The 20,643-nt window shown below is 39.3% G+C and overlaps 1 protein-coding gene across 1 annotated transcript in view; it reads right to left on the reverse strand.

Annotated features, from left to right (window-relative positions):
* LOC107297718 (netrin receptor DCC-like) overlaps window positions 1-20,249 on the reverse strand; it is a gene marked incomplete at its 3' end in the record, with an annotated part of 252,330 nt that extends 232,081 nt beyond the window's left edge. Inside the window, exons 1-3 of the mRNA XM_015827079.1 lie at window positions 20,123-20,249; window positions 8,093-8,197; window positions 7,368-7,652 (exon numbers count right to left, since the gene is read on the reverse strand). Of these exons, the coding sequence (XP_015682565.1) occupies window positions 7,368-7,652; window positions 8,093-8,197; window positions 20,123-20,249 (517 nt within the window). The remainder of the gene's footprint in view (window positions 1-7,367; window positions 7,653-8,092; window positions 8,198-20,122) is intronic.
* Between the last annotated feature and the right edge of the window lie 394 nt (window positions 20,250-20,643).

A 20,643-nucleotide genomic window follows, 5' to 3' on the forward strand; every position in this document is an offset into this window, starting at 1 on the left:
TAGTCATAAGTCATGGACTACTTGCATCTTAAAAATCTGTTACCACTGTTCTTTGTCTAATTCAACTCTACTTGACTGCAACTTGAAATATTGAAGACATGCTGATGTCATTTGGATTCTAGGATTTGCCACAAGTGGTTCTTAATTTATGATCAGATTTGTGACTCGAATTTCCATGGCTAAACAAGGCAGTTGTCAAATGAATCAGGCAGTCATTAAGTGAATTGACTTTCCTTGTCAGAAATCAGCTAGGAATTGGCGATGATGGGATCAGTGGATGCTGCAACCATCATATATTCATGTCAGTTGCCCAGCATCGCATGTCCAGGAAGATGTTGCAACAGTTGTAAGGGTAGGACCAGTCATAAGTCACTTTTTTCAATGCCATTGTAATTTTGAACAGTCACTAAATGAATAGTTGTAAGTCGAAGATTACCTATATTTGATTTTAAATACGACCTTTGATACAGCTTGCACTATTTTTGTTTGTTTGTTTGTTTTGTTTCTCTTAGGCTTTGATGTTAAATATAGGTGGACAAATTAATCCCACATTATGTAACCCTAAAATACTTAGAATTCAAGTGATTCTAAGTTCTTCTGAATCACAAATGTCAGTTATTATTCTTTTCACATACAGAGAGATTTCTCTTACTCCTCTTGGGTTAATTCTAATGAGTCATATTTTCTGACTATTAATTTGCCTACTTGGTTCCCAAGGAGAGACAACAGTGGATCAATAGGAGGTTATCAACAATCTTTTTTCAAACTCAAATTTTGATCAAGCATGGCAAAAGGATAATCTAAAATTATAGTCTTCATAGAAAACTGTAAGTGAAGTCAGTCACTGACCTCCTGTGAAACGAAAAACTGCAAACATGAATTCATTGTAATACAATTGAGCTAAAGTTGGAGTACTGGAATATTAAGCTTGTTTAAATTATCTCCAGTAACCAGAAAGAGGGGGAGGGGAGAAATAGGGCAATTATTACCTCAATAATCTCTTTAAAAATGTCAATTGAATTCCTTTCAAAAAGAATCAATCCAGCTTAACTATTGCATCTCTGGAACTTTCTCACTACTAAGGAAAATAAACTGACCCTCAAAATATAAAATAACAGAATAGCACAGTTGGAAGGCACCTTGGATGTCTTCTAGTCCAACCCCCTGTTCAAGCAGGATACTCTATACCAGCTCTTTCCAGGTCAAGCACTCAAGGGCTCACCACCATTTGCATGGCCTGGTTCACAAAAGGCCACAGCCCAGTACCGGGCTGTGGACTGGAGGTTGTGACCCCTGCTCTATACCATTTTACACAAATGACTGTCCAGTCTCTTCTTGAAAACCTCCAGCAGTGGAGCACCCACAATTAATCCACTGATTAATAGTTCTCACTGTCAGGAAATTTCTCCTTAGTTCTAAATTGGATTTCTCTTTAATGAACTTCCATCCATTACTTCTTGCCTGCCTCAAGTGCTTTGGAGAATAAGTCGACCCCCTCTTCTCTGTGATAGCCCCTAAAATATTGGAAGATTGCTATCATGTCACCCCAGTCCTCCTCTTTGTTAGACCAGACATACCCCATTTCTGAAACCATTCATCATTTGTTTTAGCCTTCATCCCTAATCATTTTCGTTGCTCTTTTCTGCACTCTGTTCTAGAATCTCAACATCTTTTTTGTATCATGCTGACCAACATTCTTGGTGGTTTGGATTTATTATTCATTCACCATTATTAGTTTTACTCTGTAATAAAATAATAAACACTGTATGAGTTGCATGCGTGTTAGAGGGAGAAGTGGGCACAGATTGGGTGCATCATATGTTCAAAAGGAGTTTCAGCCTGCAAAGCCACAATGCCGAAAGCAAAACCCAGGGAATTGATTTCATCTAATTGATTATTCTTTTGCCTTTGAACACACTAAAGCAATTCTCCTGAATGAGAATGCAGTCTTCCTGAACTGACTGGGGTTGGGTTAGTTTAAGTGGTGCTTAAGGAGGTGTGATGGTTTAATTTCTACTATTTTTTTTATGTAGCCGTTGCTTAACAACCATCAGGCTTTTAAAAGCAAAGCCTGTTGTGTCTTGCTTTGTTTTAATGACAGAGTACCATTTTTTTTCAATGCTGCCTTACAGTTATTTTTTTCTAACTTCACACACAGGCATGTTCAATTTATCCATAGAACTGAATCATCTAAAAAGCTAATTGGCTCTTGAATGTTAAACAATAAATAAGTTAACAAGATTTTCTTCATTTTTCCACCACTGATTGCCTTGGAATTGTATTAGCATTCTAATACAAGGGAGGGAGGGAGAGAAGGAAGGAAGGAAGGAAGGAAGGAAGGAAGGAAGGAAGGAAGGAAGGAAGGAAGGAAGGACATTTTCCCTTGCTAGATTACAGGTTGAAGTTAAATAGTAACTGCATGCAAGGTTATTACGGAAAAGTGAAGAATTAAAACTTTCATATGAACAATTCTAAGCTTCTATTGTTTATTTGTATGAAGCTTATTGTCATCGGTTTTAAAAAGCTTTTCTTTGTTTTTCTGAACTACATCACTGGTGAACCTGAGTATTTTTCTGTTTACTAGCCACAGATGGTTTACTTGTCTTTTGCACACACCTGTTCTTTCAGAGTGGAAGGCTGAGGTCCATCCAGGCACTTTGGCTGTTTCTATCAAATTTTGAAATTTTGCTCCGATTGTCTGCTCAAAGTTATGTTTCCCAAGATTTGAAGAAATCAGGTGCATTTTAAATTAAAGAAATCAAAATGTTTGGCAACTGGCATGTGTTCAGGATGGCTGCAGCATCCTGAGTTCATGTGATCTCCATTTGCAACCTTCCCAGATGTCTTCTGACAAGCAAATTCAATGGTGGAAGCCAGTTGTTTCCAAGCAGAAACAAAAATAGGTGTATATATATATATATATATATATATTTAGTCAAAGCAGTCAGTTTACCCATTTTTGCTAACTCCATCAACTTTTGCAGCCATTCGTCCATTGTGGGAATCAAAATGCCATTTCATTTTTGGGCAAAGAAAAGTTTCTGATTTTATCTTTATATTCACTTTGATAATCTTCTGTATTAGGATGTGAATCCTACTCCAATATTTCTTTGCTTTATCACATGTCCACCATAAGTGATAAAAGATCCCTTCTTTACTTTTGCATTTCCAACATTCATTTGAAATATCTTTATACTTTCTTGACAGCTTGTCTGGTGTTAAATACCGGGGACAAATCATCTTATAAAATTTTTCTTTTAAATTATAATTTAGTGTAAATTTTAAACCTTTCATTCACATCTTCTCCCATTGTTCAAGCATTACATTATATCCAAAGTTCCTTGCCAACTGAAACATGCAATGCTTTACATATTCATTGAGGATTACCTATAAATCAAAACTCTCCTTTGTCTTAGTTCTTCATTTTTTTTAAATTGATCCTTGGAAAGCCCCACAAAAGCTAAATGTGTCCTTTGTCCTCTCCAATTTGTGAACAAGGAGATGACTGTGCATCACAATATTTTGTGTTGCTAATAGACACAAATCTCATACAGGCCTGATCAGTCTGGAAGTCAGCTGTGAAATTTTTTTGGGTTCTCTTTCTTTGGTTCACTTTTTCTTGGCTCTCTAGGAAGTACATAAGCATCCATTTCATTTTCCAATGTTGCAACCACGACTAATATTTTTTACAGAATTTTTAGTATGTAATGGTCTTTTCACCTTATAGGTCATTTGCCTTCATAACAAACTTATCACTTCATGGAGGCTGAGGGCACATCTGTACCATCTTCTTGATCTAGCACAATAAAGATGGGTAGGATGGGGTTATAGACGGTGTCCTTAAAATGGAAAGCTCAACCAGGTAATCTCTCAAATGTGCTTTTTCAAAAGAAAACTGGGTTGTTGTTTTTTTTGAGAAAGAAGACATTTCACTTCTCATCCAAGAGGTTTCATCAGTTCATCATTGAGACAACCATGACCTGGATGACTGAGAATCTCCAAAATCAACCAGATAATTCTGAAGCAAAGACTTCCAAGGCTGTGGTCTACTAAGAGAGCAGAGTTCAGAAACAATGCTCAGACTCTTCATGCAGATGGTCCAAGCTCAGCCCAGATCAAAAGATCAAGCCACAATCTGGAGACATCCAGTCAGAGACCACAATAATGAACTATCAAGGTAATGATTTAGAAGCTACCAGCTGATGTAATGTTGGGAATGACTCAGCAGGGTCTATGTCTCTTTAAGAGTCTCTGTATAAAAGGGAAGGCTCCACAGATGTGTGCTCCTCTCTTCTGTTTCCTGCTGTAACTACTGTGTGTTGGAGATTGCTGTATTAACATGTGTATATATATTGTTCCTGGTGTAAGATATTGTAGATAGTGTATGATAAACCACCATTTAATATAGACTACTGTTTATTGTGTTTACTCCTGGGTTATCTCAATGCAATAAGACTGTGCATGCTCTGACATAAATTAACTGATAAATAATCTCTTCTAACCAACTTTTCCACACAACAACCACTCACTCCACCAATCATTTATTTTCTGCTTCAGTGTGAAGCATTTCAAACAGCTCAAATACATGCAGCCACATACACACACATGCAAATATGACGATTCTAAAGTTGCATAGTTCTGTATAAGGATAAGCTTACCCTAAAAGAAAGCAATGTGTGCTTTTTGTCATAGAGTTCAGCATGTACTATATGTGGATTGTTATCTACAGTAATTTCAAAAGTCTGTTTATGTAGGGCATTTTTCCTGCTGAAGTTGCACTCCCAAAAGAAAGTGATTTATAAAATGCAAAAACGAACAATGAAACTCACTGATAGTTAAAGCAGAAATAAAACCACAACTAAATAAAATGAAGCAACTGCCAAACAAGAGCAGGTTTAAAAAACAGTTGTCTTAGCAAGAACATTTTTCAATGCAGAATTAAGCCATAGCACATGGGACATCCAGCAATAACATGCTGCATAATGTATATCTAGACACTTTGTAATTGCACATTATCTTGTACATGGAAAAATAATATGTTCCACACTTATCTGCACCAAGTAGATTGTGGTGTTCTTTATGCATTTGGTTCTTAACAGGAATGTGAAGCAGCTCAAAGCATCACTTGCTGGAGATAAATGAATCAATCTATTTCTGCCTTGAGTCATTTTTGCATATGTTAATGCAAGTGCAATTTTTATATTACTTTACTACTTAATATTTTTGCATCACAACTTTCACCAATGGACACAACCTGAAATATAACTACAATTAATTTCATATATATTTATCCAGGATCAATGCATGACATCATGTGACAAGTCAAAAGATTGCCATTGAAAAGATCACATATTATTTTATTTTATTAATTTTCTCAACAGCATGTTTCTTGTGATGCTTTTTTCTAGAAAAGCATGTTTCCATTTGTGCATAGTTGACTTGAGAAGACCACAGTAGCTTACCAAAGCTTGTGCCTTTTAATAAAATATGCTAGTCAGAAAAGGTACTATCAGACTTCTGATTTTTGGCTCAAAATAAACATATTTCAATATAAAATACAAAGCATGCTGCTTTTTAAAAGTGAAGGACATTAATTTGGTACTTCAAATAGAAATTTAGCCACAAAAGGAACTGAAGCTTTGTGTGCATCAATTTAAAAGCAGATATTAATTCACTCAGCCCTCAAGTTCATAACATTGTAATGCCTGGTAGTTTAGAAAACTATTCACACAGAGCAGTGTTTTTCAAACTTGGCAACGTTAAGATGTGTAGAGTCAATTCTGGCAACTGAAGTCTACACATCTTAAAGTTGCCAAGGTTACAAAATATTGCTCTAGAACAGCGGTTCTCAACCTATGGGTCGCGACCCCATTTGGGGTTGATTGACCATTTCATGGGGGTCGCCAAGCAAGGCTGTCTGCCATTTTTTTCCCCTTTTCCGGCGGGTGCCTTACCTCCCTTGAGCTGGGCCAGCTGGTGGTCGGCCTGCTCCGTCTCTGCCGTTTGCCAGCTACGCCTTGGCCGGCGCAGGGGGCGGAACCACGCATGCGTGGCTCTCCCGGGCAGGGAAAGTCCTCGACTTACAACCGGTTGGGTAGTCCTCAACTTACGACCGGTTTAGTCCTCGACTTACGACCAGTTTAGTCCTTGACTTACAACCGGTTTAGTCCTCGACTTACGACTGGTTGGGGTCGTGGCATTAAAAAGGTTGAGAACCACTGCTCTAGAAGATCAAGAAGACTGATCCAGTTCCAGGCACTGCATTTTAGGCACTGATAAATGCTAGCATATCTGAAGGTGAGAAGAAGGACTAGGGGTGACATGATAGCAGTTTTCCAATATTTGAGGGGTTGCCACAAGGAAGAGGGGAGAGGGGTCAACCTATTCTCCAAAGCACAAGAAGGCAATAAAATAAACAATTTGTGGAAACTAATCAAGGAGAGAAGCAACCTAAAATTAAGGAGAAATTTCCTAACAGTGAGAACAATTAATCAGTAGTTGTGGGTGCTCCATCATTGGAGGCTTTTAAGAAGAGATGGGACAGTCACTTAATAATAATAATAATAATAATAATAATAATAATAATAATAATAATAATAATAATAATAATAATAATAATAATAATAATAGTAGTAGGAAGGGACCTTGGAGGTCATCTAGTCCAACCCCCTGCTCAGGCAGGAAACCCTATACCATTTCAGACAAATGGCTGTCCAGTCTCTTCTTAAAAACTTCCAGTGTTGGAGCATTCACCGCTTCTGGAGGCAGGTTGTTCTACTGGTTAATTGTTCTAACTGTCAGGAAGTTTCTCCTTAGTTCTAGGCTGCTTCTCTCCTTGCTTAGTTTCCATCCGTTGCTTCTTGTCCTGCCTTCAGGTGCCTTGGAGAATAGCTTGACTCCCTCTTCTTTGGGGCAGCCCCTGAGATATTGGAACACTGCTATTATGTCCCCCTTCGTCCTTCTCTTCGTTAAACTAGACATACCCAATTCCAGCAGCCTTTCCTTATATGCTTTGGCCTCCAGTCCCCTAATCATCTTTATTGCTCTTCTCTGCACTCTTTCTAGAGTCTCAACATCTTTTTTACATCGTTTTTACATTGTCTTCTGCTTGAGCAGGGGGCTGGACTAGAAGATCTTCAAGCTCCCTTCCATCTCTGTTATTATGGACAGGTGAGCAACCAAGATGACAAGGAAAGAAAATCTTATGAGGAATGGCTGGAAGTACTGGGTGTGTTTAGCCTTGGGAAGAGAAGAATGCATGAGCACTTTCTTCAAATGCCCAAGAGCTGTCATGCAGAGGACAGAGCAGAATTGTCCTGAATTGTTCCACAAAAGAGGGAAAGAAATAAGAAGGACGCATAACTTACCTGATAAAACTCGGACTTCTGCTTCGTTTCCAGTCCTTGAACTGGCAGGATTTTTGGCAAGGCATCTATAGATTCCACTGTCCCCTACTTGAATTCGACTGATTTGTAAAGATCCAGAAGGCAAAATAGCTACTCGAGTGTCACCAGGATTCAGAAGTAGATCTTCTTGGTTCCTCTGCCAATGGACTGTAGGCATAGGTTCACCAACAACTTCACACTTTAATAAAACAGTGTCACCTGCAAATGCTGTGACAGAGTCTGTCTGGGACAGAAACCTCAGTGGACCTGCAGAAAGGAAAAGATAATTAAATTAAGGAAGACTATAAATCTAAAAGGTACACATATATACACAAATGCACATCATATTTATTAATTAAGTGTATATGCCACCCATTTCATCATGACATAGTTTTGACAGGTTACAACACAATAAAAAAATATTATAAAACAGTATTTGTTTTTAATTTTTATTTGTTGCTTTGGCAAATTTAGTTAACTGCCTTCTGGTAGCAGAAGACAACACACAATGGGGGAGAGTCAAGAGAGGAATTAGTCTGGAGTCATTATGTTGCCACAAGCAATCCAAGTCCAGCCCTCTTGAATTCTGTTAATTCTTATCTAGCACCTATTTAGTGTTGACCAAGAGTTGACTAAATGCTTGTGTACATTCATGAGCAATAAATCAGCTTAATTGGAACTTAATGTGTGGTCCTGATTCTTCATACCTGAAACTTTCAACTGGAAACAATTTTCACATATTAGTATAGTAATATTCAGTCTTTCAACCAATGAGATTTTGCGATAATGCAATTCCTCAAGATATAATTCAACTAAAAAGAATTAAAGTCCAAAATTAAAACCAGATACATTAATATGAGCTCCCAACTCCCCCACATACATTCTGCTTCTTTCCTCTCCATCTTTTAGTTTTAGTTACAATTTGTACTTTCATTATTATCTTATTGTGATTTCATACATACATACATATATACGTGTGTGTGTTTGTGTGCGTGTACGGCTTTATTTTGAGGCTGAAAGCTGCCCAAAGTTGTCTTGCAGTAAGATGGGCAGCAAGCAAATTTAATAAATAAATTGGAGCATCACTGGCATTGACAAATCCACCATCAGTCAATTGCAAAAGACAGCTTACATCCTGCGACAATACCTCTAACACCACAACACATTAACATCTGCCTACCTGAGTCCTTGGGAAGGACTCGATAAGCAGACAAAAATGCAAAATCTGGTCTAAACTGCTGACTGTGTGACAAACCATAATAATAATCAGAAAAATTCGGATCACAGCAGCACAAGTTATCCCAGATGGTTCTGATAAATGCTCTGGAAAAAAGAGCTTGCTTTGTTTAATTGGGAAAAGTTTTGATTAAGAAAGTACTTAATAGTTATTTTAGAATAAATTACAGAAATTCTTGCAGAGATGCATCAGAAATTGCTCCGGGGAAAAAAAACAGTGTTCTTGCATGATGTAATATACCAAACTCTCACAATTTTTTCTCTAGATTTTATCTGTCAGATTATGTGAAACCTGCCAATTTCATTTTATTCCAAATCATGCTTTAACAAATAATAATCTAGTGCAATATGTCATTCTAGTCAAAGAATAGTATTGGTAAGGACAACAGATATGGGGTAAAGATTAGAAGAAATTTCATAATGATAAACATTATTTGACAGCAGAGTTTATTTGCTGAAAATGAAGAAAAAACAGAATGACCATCTGCTAGGGATATAGAAATACAGTGAAGTACACAATGGAGCATAACAAAAAAAATCTGTGATGAAATTTGAATATATCTCAGAAAATTATCTGGACTCAATTATAACAGTGATGGGTGCATCTTTGAAAGATCTGAAAAACCAAAGTGGGGAGAAATTCTCCTGAAGAAAATATATTTATGTGTTCACTAAGAACTGATCTCAATTAGATGGGACATAATCCATCAATCAAGAAAGGATATAATTATCTTTTTGTACAAAAGTCTTCATACTACTTCTTCAAAGACTATAGGCAGTGTACACAATCAAAAGAACTTTACACAAAATTCTACCTCTCTTGCATCTTCTTACTCCAAACCGAAAATGGAAGAAAAAATATTTGAGGGGCTACCACAAAGATGAGGGGGGTCAACCTATTTTCTAAAGCACCAAAAGGAAAGACAAGAAACAATGGAGGCAAACTAACCAAGGAGAGAAGCAACTTGGAACTAAGGAGAATTTTCCTAACTGTGAGAACAATCAACCAATGGAATAGCTGGCCTTCAGAAGTTGTGGGTGCTCCATCACTGGAGGCTTTAAAAAAAAAGACTGGACAACCATTTCTCTGAAATAGTATACGGTTTCTCTCCTGCTCAAGAAGAGGGTTGGACTAGAAGACTTCCAAGGTTCCTTCCAACTCTATTATTCTATGTCCTATGAATGAAAATTACTGACTGAAGAGTCTGTCAAAAACATTTGAAAAACTGTTACTATCAGGGCTCAAATGCTCTCCAGAATAAAATGGTCTTAAAAACTTTGTGAAAAGCTGAAAGGTTGAAGGGATAGGCATCTAAAAGAGCAGGTTCTTCTATCAATGAAGGAGAATATTTTTACCTCAGGGTTGAAATGAGGGGTCCTTGGTGCTCTCTGAACTTGCTTGTTTTCATGCAGATGTTTCATTACCCTAACTAGGTATCATCATCAGCGCTAGTAACATCACTGGCACTGATGATGTTACCTAGTTAGGGTAATGAAACATTTGCAAGAAAACAACCAAGTTCAGAGAGCACCAAGGACCCCTCAGGTTCTTCTATATCAGGGGTCTTAAAACTTGGCCCTTTTATGACTTGTGGACTTCAACTTCCAGAATTCCTCAGCCAGCATGCCTGGCTGAGGAATTCTGTGAGTTGAAGTCCACAAGTCATAAAAGGGCCAAGTTTGAAGACCCCTGTCCTATATTGTGGGGGCCACCACTGAGAAGTTCATTTTCAAATCTTTATCTCCATCCTCTTCATTGTCCTTTTGCTCCATAGAACTCCTCAATTCTCATAATACAAGCCAATCAAGTAGTCTAGTCTAACTGTCACAGCCCAGGACTCAAACTGATCAGACAATGAAGAAGAGGCTCCAGTAGAACCTATAGATCTTAAGAGACATGAAGCCAAGAATCACTTGAGGCTGATTAAACACAGAAGCAGCTGGAACCATCAGATAATTTTGATGATGTTAGGCCTCTGGCCCCCACACCTGGGTGAGTGAAGAGCACGGCAACGTTGTTCTATTAGGCTTCTTGCCAAGCAAGAGAGTAAATCTCTTGATTGATGACAACTGGATGCAGCCTGATTTAATAAGCAGCTCTGATCCATTTTCTCTTTACTGGAAACAATGTCTGATCTCTGGCTGATGTGAATGTGAATCCTGTTCATATTAGAAACTGAACTGCCTGACAACTCTGGCTCAGTCCTTGGAAATTTGGACTGCATTTGGACTATTCTCTTGAACATTCCTATTTGATAGCATATCATTCAGGCAACTATCTGAGACTGTTTGGTTTGCATGCTGTTATCTCTTGACTTTAAGTAAACTGTGATTTACTATAACAACTTTGTGTGAGTCAGTAATAAAAACACTGAGGCAGATCACTAGCTCCTTATCCAGAACAGGAATCTTCATCAAGATTGTTGTCCAATTATTACCTATTTAAAATCTTCCAATGTAAAAACGCCTATGATTCCAGGATGGAAACTGTTTTATCACTTAGTTTTCATGATCAGAAATTTTCTTGTTACTTCAAACTTGGATTTCCTCTAAAGCAGGGGTGTCAAACTGCTGGCCCATGGGCCAGACATGTCACAAGGAAACCACACCCACCCCACTGACGGCAATGGGGGAAAACATCCAATACATCATGTGACATCACATAACGTCGCGAGTTTGACATATCTGCTCTAAAGTTTCAATTTATTATTTCTGGTCATACCCATAGAAGTTATAGAGAACAAATCCATACCTCCCGTGACACGGGAACACTATTGGAACACTTTTATCAGGTTGTCCTCGGCCTTCTCTTCTTTGAGTTAAGCATACCCAGTTCCTTTACCCATTCTTGATAAAATTTAGCTTTGAAGTCCCTCACCATTTTTATCATTTGTCACTATACTGTTTCCATTTTCTCCAACTTCATTGTTTTAGTGTGGTGACCAAAACAGGTTACAATTGAAGTGGCAGTGTGGATACTATACAGGTAGTCCTCAACTGGCAACCATTCATTAGTGACCATTTGAAGTTATAGTGACACTGGAAAAAGTGATTTATGACCATTTTTCACCCAACTGTTACAGCATCCTCACAGTCATGTAATCAAAAATTGCTTGGCAATTGGCATATATTTATGTTGGCTGCAGTGTCCTGGGGTCATATGATCACCTTTTGCTACTACCTTTTTTTACAAGCAAAGTCAATAGGGAAGACGTTCACTTAACAATTGTATTACTAACTGCAGAGACTCACCTAACAACTGTGGCAAGAAAGATTGTAAAGTGGGGAAAAATTCACTTAACAACTGTCTTGCTTAGCCAACAGAAATTTTGGGCTCAGTTGTGCTTGTAAGTTGAGTAGAAACTTACTACTACTTACAGGTAGTAAGCACTACCTGTACCTCTATTGATGCAGCTCAAGATTGCATTAGCTGTGTTGGTAGTTGCAATGCACTCAGCCCATACTCCATCAGAATATCCAAATCCTTTAATCAAGTTCTACCTATCCTAAAGACATGCATCTGTGGGGTTTTTTTTCCTACCTAAATGCAGAACCCTAAAGGTAGTGACATTCAATGAATTCCAATGTTAGGTAACGTTTTGAACTTGGATTTTTCTACTTCTGGTATAATAAACATACAGGCAGTCCTTGACTTACAACAATTCATTTAGTGACTGATCGTAAAAATGAGCCAAACTCACTTAACAAATGTCTTGCTTAGCAACAGAAATTTTGGGCTCAAATTTGGTCATACGTCAAGGACTATTTGTATTGCCTGATCGCCACAACAACTTTGCATTTGATGAGAATATGCGTCCATCTTCACCTTCTTTTCCTGAAATAGCCATCTTGGCTGACAATAATTTTAGGAAATGTATGTATATCCTCCCCTTTTTTTTGTTTCTATGGTTAAAAGTTCCCATGGTAGCAGATAGATTTTTTCCCCATTTTACACTGCAAAGCAAAAGACTCATTAGCTAGTTCTCTTTCATTTGTCTAGGTCATCTGGGAAAATAAAAACAAAGTCTTCCCAGTTGTCATACTAAATTCTTGGCACAACGTCAGGATGTTGAACCATCCAGTATGTTCTTGAAAAGAAGATAGATTAAATGTCCCTTTAAGCTTGGTTAAATTAAAAAATACATACGGCGACACAGTTCTCTAAATGACCTTAGGAAGCTGTTTAAAACTACTTGTAGATTTTGGTATCTGCAGAAGGAGGTCGCATAACATAGCAGCAAAGATGAACTGGGATCAGCAAGAAAAAAATTCTGTCTTTTTTTTTTTCATGAGAGGAAGTATCTCGTATTATCTGAATTTCAAAATTTCTTTGACATTGAATATTTTCCTCATCTATGATACATTGAATAACTTCCTTCATGATTGCTAGGCTTCCTGATATTCTAAATCTGTCCCACTTCAGTTTTACACATCCTCAGTTGCAGATCTGTCTTGTCATAACTGTAGCAATAGCACTTACATTTATATACTGCTTCATAGTGCTTTACAGCCCTCTCTAAGTGGTTCACAGAGTCAGCCTGTTGCCCCCAACAATCTGGGTCCTCATTTTGCCAACCTCAGAAGGATGGAAGGCTGAGTCAACCTTGAGCCAATCAGGATTGAAGGAATCGAACGCCTGGCGATGGGAATGCAGATTTGCCTGCAATACTGCATTCCAACCACTGTGCCACCACGGCTCATAGAATCGTGTAGAATCATAAAGCTGGACCTGAGGAGATACCTTGTCTGTCTCCTCATTTTCAGAATCCACTACAACTTTTTGTTTAGTAATCATTTGAAATTACAACAGCACTGAAAAAGTGACTTATGACTGGTTTTCACACTTATGACTATTGCAGCATTCCCGTGATCAAAAAATGTGATCAAAATTGAAGCACTTGGCAACTGGCATGTACTTTTGACAGTTGCCCTGTCCCGGGATCATCGGATCACCATATGTAACTTTCCCAGACAGCATCCAAGAAGAAAAGTCAATGGGAGAAGCCAGATTCACTTAAGAGCTGCAGTGATTTGCTTAACAACTCTGGCAAAAATGGTTTCTGAAAATAAGTTGAGGACTCCCTGACTGTATAGCATTTTTGGCGGAAGACTACCCAGCCTCTGTTTAAAGATATTCAGTGAAGGAAAATTTGCCACTTGATATGACAACCAATTCCACTGGAAATTCCTCCTGACAATATCAACTGTGAATCTGTCTTTTATTTAAAAAGAGAGAAAAAAACTCAAAAATTATTTCAATGCATAATTTTTTTCCCAAAACATAATTTCAATAGAAAATATGAGAATTGCACTATAAAATGTTGAAGTATGCAGTCTAAAATTTGTATTCTAATTTATGCATCAGGGTGAGAAATTATAGCAGTTTGCTTAAATCAGAGAGGGCCTTTCAGAATGTTCAAATCAATCTGGAGCTGTAAAAATTAGTGGATAATTTCTCTAGGAGAGAGGGGAAAAAGGCTTTCCAATGGTAGAGATAGATAGACAGACAGGCAGATATTTTCAATCAATCAGTGAATCAAAATAGAGCTGGAAGGGACCTTAGAGGTCTTTTAGTCCAGGGCTTTTCAACCGGTGGTATGTGTACCACTGGTGGTATGTCATCACTTGGCAGATGGTACTCTTATGATGGGTTGAAAAGCACTGTAAAAAAAATGTGTAAAAAAAGTTTATAAGTGTAGCATGGGGATGAGCTGAAGCAGCAGCAAGGCAGCACAGGTCTATGGGAGAGCCAGCTGGAGCCACGGTGTTGCCGGGGCTCTGCTGAGCCCCCAGGACCTGCGCTGGGCTCCAGCTGACTGACACTTCCGAAAGCTGTGCGCAGCCTGGGGAAATGAGTCAATTGCAGCTACACCAAAGACAAAAAGAGCAGGGAGAGGGGATAGACATGCCCATGAGGCGTTTACAGTTGACCCGGGGCCGCCCTGGAGACAGTGAGAGGGCAGCCCACCCAAGCCCACAATCAAAGAAAAACCCCAAATCCAGTGGGCCAGAAGGCAGCCCAGCCACCACGCCCCTCCATTTCCTTCTCCTCATCCCCTGGGCACAGACGCAGCTGCTGCTCCTTGCCATAGCTGGGACGGGACTTGCAAGTATCTCTGTCTTGCAAAGTGGGAAGGGAGGGAACTGCCAATAATCTTTTCAGCCATCCTCACCACTCTCTGCACCGCCTTCCTGTCTGAAGCAGTTATGCTTCTAAACCAGACTGTGATGCTGTATGACAGGATGCTCTCGATTGTCCCTCTGTAGAAAGTGGTAAGGACAAGGGAAGGAAGATGTGCGTTTCTCAGGTGACGCAGAAAATGCAGGTACTGTTGTGCTTGCTTCATCAATGTCTCGCTGTTGAGTGACCAAGCCAGCCTACTTGTTAACTGCACACTCAGGAATTTGATGCTGGTAACCATCTCCACAGGTGAATCATGTGCCTGCCTTTTCTGAAATCAACAATGATCTCTTTGGTTTTTCCAGTATTTAAAACTAGGCTGTTTTCCTTATACCAGTTCACTAAACCCTCAATCTCCTTGTGGTAAGCACCCTCACTGTCGTCATGAATAATAATGATGATGATAATAATAATAACAACAACAACAACAATATAAGGAAGAGTTGTCAATTTTCCTTTCATGTGTTCAGCTGGAGATAGAAAATGAAGACTTGTGGCCTACCCTCTCTTGTCATCTTCATCTTTTCCTCAAAGCATGCTAGGAGCTTCTTTTATGCCTTCTGTTCATGTTAATTTGCACAACCGTTGCAGAACAATGTCTTGGGCAGCTCAACTTCTCATCAAATCTTTGTCCCCTAAGGGAAAAATTGGGCCTCCGCAAAGATTTAGCACACCTGCTTTTAATTTCTAATCAAAAAAATGCCAGGGAAGCTTGATTTGCCCTGCAGCCTAGTTGGAAGGCCTATCAAGATCCCTATCTTCTCCCTACAGACAGTCTAATTATTAAGTAATTAAAGTTCATTTAATAAAAAAGAGCTTATCATTTGGGGGACAGACCTTGGGGTCTGGAGCATGTGTATGACTATTAAATATTCAGCAATTTAGTAACAGTACAATCCCCCAAGGAGAAATGCTTTCAGATGCTTTGTTTGTTTCAAATTAGAGCTCTGCAAGGTTATTTAACAGAGAAATGAAAAGCCCCTTTTCCATCAGTCCCTCTTCCTCTTTCAATGTGCACAGCAGCTGAAGGGCAGCAAATGGAAAGGGACTATTGGCCTCTGATTGTTTCCGATACTACCAAAGGGAATGAAAACAGGTGGAGACCTCTGATTGCTCCAGCACTGAGAAGGGAGGAGATACGGAACAAAAAAATAGAGAATAACAAAGTTGGAAGGAGCCTCGGAGATCTTCTAGTCCAGGGGTAGGCAACCTTGGTTCTTTTATGACTCGTGGACTTCAACTCCCAGAATTCCTGAGCCAGCATGGCTCAGCTTGGAAACCTCTCCCTTTCCCCTCAGCATGGCTGGCTCAGAAATTCTGGGAGTTGAAGTCCATGAGTCATAAAAGAGCCAAGGTTGCCTACCCCTGGACTAGTCCAATCCCCTGCTCAGGCAAGATGCTATACAGGTAGTCCTCGATTTACAAACGTTCATTTAGTGACCGTTCAAAGTTACAACAGCACTGAAAAAAGTGATTTATGACCATTTTTCACACTTATGACCATTGCAGCATCCCCATGGTCATGTGATTTACATTCGGATGCTTGACAATTGACTCACATTTATGATGGTTGCAGTGCCCCGGGGTCATGGGATCTTCTTTTGCAACCTTCTGACAAGCAAAGTCAGTGAGGAAACCAGATTCACTTAACAACCATGTTACTAATTTAACAACTATAGTGATTCACTTATCAAATGTAGCACACACAAAAAAGTCGCAAAGGGAGGCAAAACTCACTTAACAAATTTCTCACTTGAAATTTGGGCTCAATTGTGGCCATAAGTTGAGGACCACTTGTACCATTCCAGACAAATGGCTGTCCAATCTCTTCTTAAAACCCTCCAGTGATGGAGCACCCCACAACTTTTGGAAGCAAGCTGTTCCACTGTTTAATTGTTCTCACTGTTGGGAAATTCCTCCTTAAATTCTAGGTTGTATCTGTCTTTGATAAGCTTCTATCCATTTACTTCTTGTCCTGCCCTAGTAATTGAGTAAGGATTAAAATTAAAAAGATAAGATGCAGGCTAATGCTAAAAGAGCGGAAAGAGAAGTGGATTCCTAAAAGAATAGCTTACTTGCTTTCTTTGCTGAGTGGAATGAAATTCTGAAATTTCACAGTGGTATTTCTCATTGTCATAAATAGATAATTTCTTTGCAGCACTCAACAATTGATGCGTCCCACTGAGGATGCAGAAGAAAATATTACTTCTCTGCAGGAAAAATGGATTCGGTTCAAAGCCAATACATTGAGGTATATTATGTATTGGAATTATTTAGAATTAGAAGTTCTGAGTCCCAGAGATATATAACACAGTAGCTATAGAAAAAATGTGGGCTTTCAAAGCAGGGTTAAGTAATTTGCCACTAGGATTAATTTATACAAGCGGTTGCTTAAATGGTTTCCTTTCAGTTGTTACAAGGTTCATTTTTTTTAAAAAAAGAACTGGAAGTAATAAGAGCGCTGCAAAGTTTCAAGTCAACTTATATAATTAAGATTTTATACACACACCCACACATACCGATAAGAAGAACATTGGTGTTAATTATGTACATTTAAGAAATACTTTTATAATGAAAAGAAAAAAAATGTTATTTTATACCAGGAACAGGGGGAAAAAAATCATCTTTGTTTGAAGGATTCAGGGAATGTGCAGCTTGTTTAACATCACACTCTTCTTTTCAGAGTAGGGAGGATAAATGTTTAAAGCCAGTAGAATCTTTCTTACAGGTAAAAACCTCTAAGAAATATTCTAGATTTTACAGGGTTTTATCGGTAAGATTCACTTCTTGCAGTGTAGTTAAAAGCACATACATTTTTTTACTATCCTGAGCAGGCATTTGTTTAGAGAAGCAGAACCGTGGTCACCATCCCTCAACACAATTTTTTTGGTGATGCAAAGCTTTCCTCATTTTCACAGTTTAGGATGAGACAGGTCAGTCACCTCTGTGGCTACTGTAGAGTCAAAAATCTTTCTTAATCTAGGGCAAGTGATCTAGACCAGGGGTCCCCAACCTATGGTCCGTAGCCCAGTTCTGGGCTGCAGACTCTTGGCAGCGGGCTGCGGAAACAGCTGCCTGGTGTGCGCACACGTGGGAGCGCATACCCCCCACTTGCACTAGTGGCTGTGGCCCCTTGGGCACAAATGGGGATACTAGCATGGGGCGGGTGTCCGCAGTCTGTTTGTGCATGCGCTGCTAGCCCTAGTGGTTTGCATGGCCCGTTCACACATGCACAAATGAGCCGCTAGCCACCATAGGGGGTGTGCAGCCATTTGTGCATGTGCATGGAGCCAACACATACTGCATGCAGAAATGGGGCTACTAGTGCCACACCAGTGTACGTGGCCCTGCGTGTGCATGCACCAATTTTGAAACTGCTTTCCTTCCCTCTGGTCCTCAAGCCTGGAAAGGTTGAAGACCTCTGATCTAGAAATTTACCAATTGTTTCAACCCAACTTTCAGCTCATCCTGTTGCAACAAGAAGTAGTTTGAACTATAGGTATACCCTTCAACTTACAACCATTTATTTAGTGACTATTTGAAGTCACAAAAGCACTAAAAAAAAGGTTACTTACAACCATCGCAGCATCCCCATTATCACATGAACAAAATCTGAGCAATTGGCAACCAACTTATATTCATGAAGATTGCAGCATCCTGGAGTCATGTAACTGCATTTGTGACTTTCCCAGCCAGATTTTGACAAGCAAAGTCAATGGGGGAAACTAGATTTGCTTAACAACTGTAAGATTCACTTAACAATGGTAGTGATTAACTTAATAACCATGGCAAAAAAAAGGTTGCAAAATTGGGTGTGAGAAGGAAGGAAGGAAGGAAGGAAGGAAGGAAGGAAGGAAGGAAGGAAGGAAGGAAGGAAGGAAGGAAGGAAGGATTTTTACACTCATCTTCCTGAAAGCTCATCAGTCCTCTAACTGGAACCGTCAAATAAAGTTGTCATTGAATTTTACCTAAAGCCAATCATGGTTAAAGTTTGATCTTGGTTCAGATGAAATATCTGTAGAAAATTTGAAGTGAGCCAAAATAATTTAAATCAGTTTTGCTGGAAGTTTAGGAAAGAAGTTGACAAGAGTTGGATGACCATGACATTTTTCAGAGAAGGAAAAGGGGAGATCACATACTATTTATTCACTAGTGGTACCTGCAAGGCTCATATAAAATAAAGACTCTCAAGTTCATGACTTTGGGTAAGTTTTCTTGTCACTTGCTTGGCAGCAATGTGGAAGTGGATGGTTATTATCTTCTTTTAGGATGCTACTTAACTTCCAACTCTAGCTTACAACTCTTGAGATTTTCTGAAGCTCTTCCCTCCAGGTACTAATCAGATCTGATCCTCTTTAGCTTTTTCAAGATGAGCCAAGGTCATCTAATTATTGCTGCATGCTGTGACAGCTGGGCTCAGTTAATGTTCCGTGAGACATATGGTCCAAAGGTTTTAAAAGACAGCAATATCACTGTGATCTGTGAAGGAAGATCTGGTTCAAGGGTTGTTTCTTTGTTTGTGTAATCAACTTCTACACTGTCCAAGCAGGATGGCTAATTTACTGTAAAATGCTTTACTGTAAAAAAAAAAAAACCCCAAGCTGTTAGGGGACTCAGTTTTGGAAAGTTTCCATAGAGCAGCGGTTCCCAACCTTTTCTATACCCCGCGCCCCTAGAACGCTTCTGATATATTCTCGCACCCCTTACAAAAGTTCGAAATAATGGCAACAAATTATGAATATACACTATAATTTTGAAAATCCAAGTTTTCACACCCCCTGGAATATCGTCTCGTACCCCCAGTTGGGAACCCCTGCTATAGAGAGCTAAACTCTCTATGATGTTCCCATAGAGAGCTAAAACATGGCTTATTTTACTGTGATTTATTGAATAAACTATAACGGGCTGGTTTCACACACTAGACCAAGCCATTGGTTTTACAAGTCCATTGGCTGGGATTCTATAAAGTCGAAACCAAATAAACATTGTATTTGTGCAAAGGGTAAACCTGGAATCATCTGAGTTGTTATTAGAGAGGGTGACAATGGCAGACAGAAATGTCAGTGTTCTTTATTAACAAGAGTTTTTAGTAGGTTTTCCCCAGGCATTTGGTGTTCTGTCCCAGCCTATGTGAGTACTTGCTCAACTACTTTACTCACAAGAAGAAACCCCTCTTCGTGGAACAGGCAGGACCCGGAAGAAAAAACAAATCTCTTTTATTTTTACACACCTGACTCAATGTCCAAGACTTCAGAGGCAAGCAACACAATCCACAAAAACACAATCCTCAGCACAAATGGTTGCCTTCAGCAATCAGCACCTCCCACATCTTCCCCCTTTATAATCCAGCCAGGGTGTGGCTTCTTAATGGCTTTTCCTTTGCCTCTCGAGCCACTCCACTGCCTTCCTCTGTCTTGCTCGTCTGTCTTCTCTGCACATCCATGCATCGGGGATTGACCCCACCTGTTCCTCTTCATCGCCCAACTCAGGCTCCCAAAACAGCTGTGTCTCTGCTCGAGTGTGAGTAGAGGGGCCGGCCTCCTCATCTGACTGTGAGTCTTGGTGCTCCTCAGAACCTTCCTCTGACTCCAATGTCACTCCATTATGTGTGTGTGAGTGTGTGTGTGCGTGTATTCAATTAATAGTACAAATTACTACTTGCAATGGCTAATAATGAGCAGGCAGCCAAGAGGAAAGAATAGACACTCATTATAAAAGTTCTATGTTAGGACAAAGTAATTCATAGAAAGAGAGAGAGAAAGAGGGCTGGAGTTGGGGAACCAACTGAAATTTTTCAGTACTGATGCCAGATGCATGCACGATACAATCATATTTATTGTC

Source organism: Protobothrops mucrosquamatus, unplaced genomic scaffold (assembly GCF_001527695.2).
Source record: "Protobothrops mucrosquamatus isolate PMUCROS unplaced genomic scaffold, P.Mucros_1.0 scaffold3483, whole genome shotgun sequence".
Classification (NCBI taxonomy): Eukaryota; Metazoa; Chordata; class Lepidosauria; order Squamata; family Viperidae; genus Protobothrops; species Protobothrops mucrosquamatus.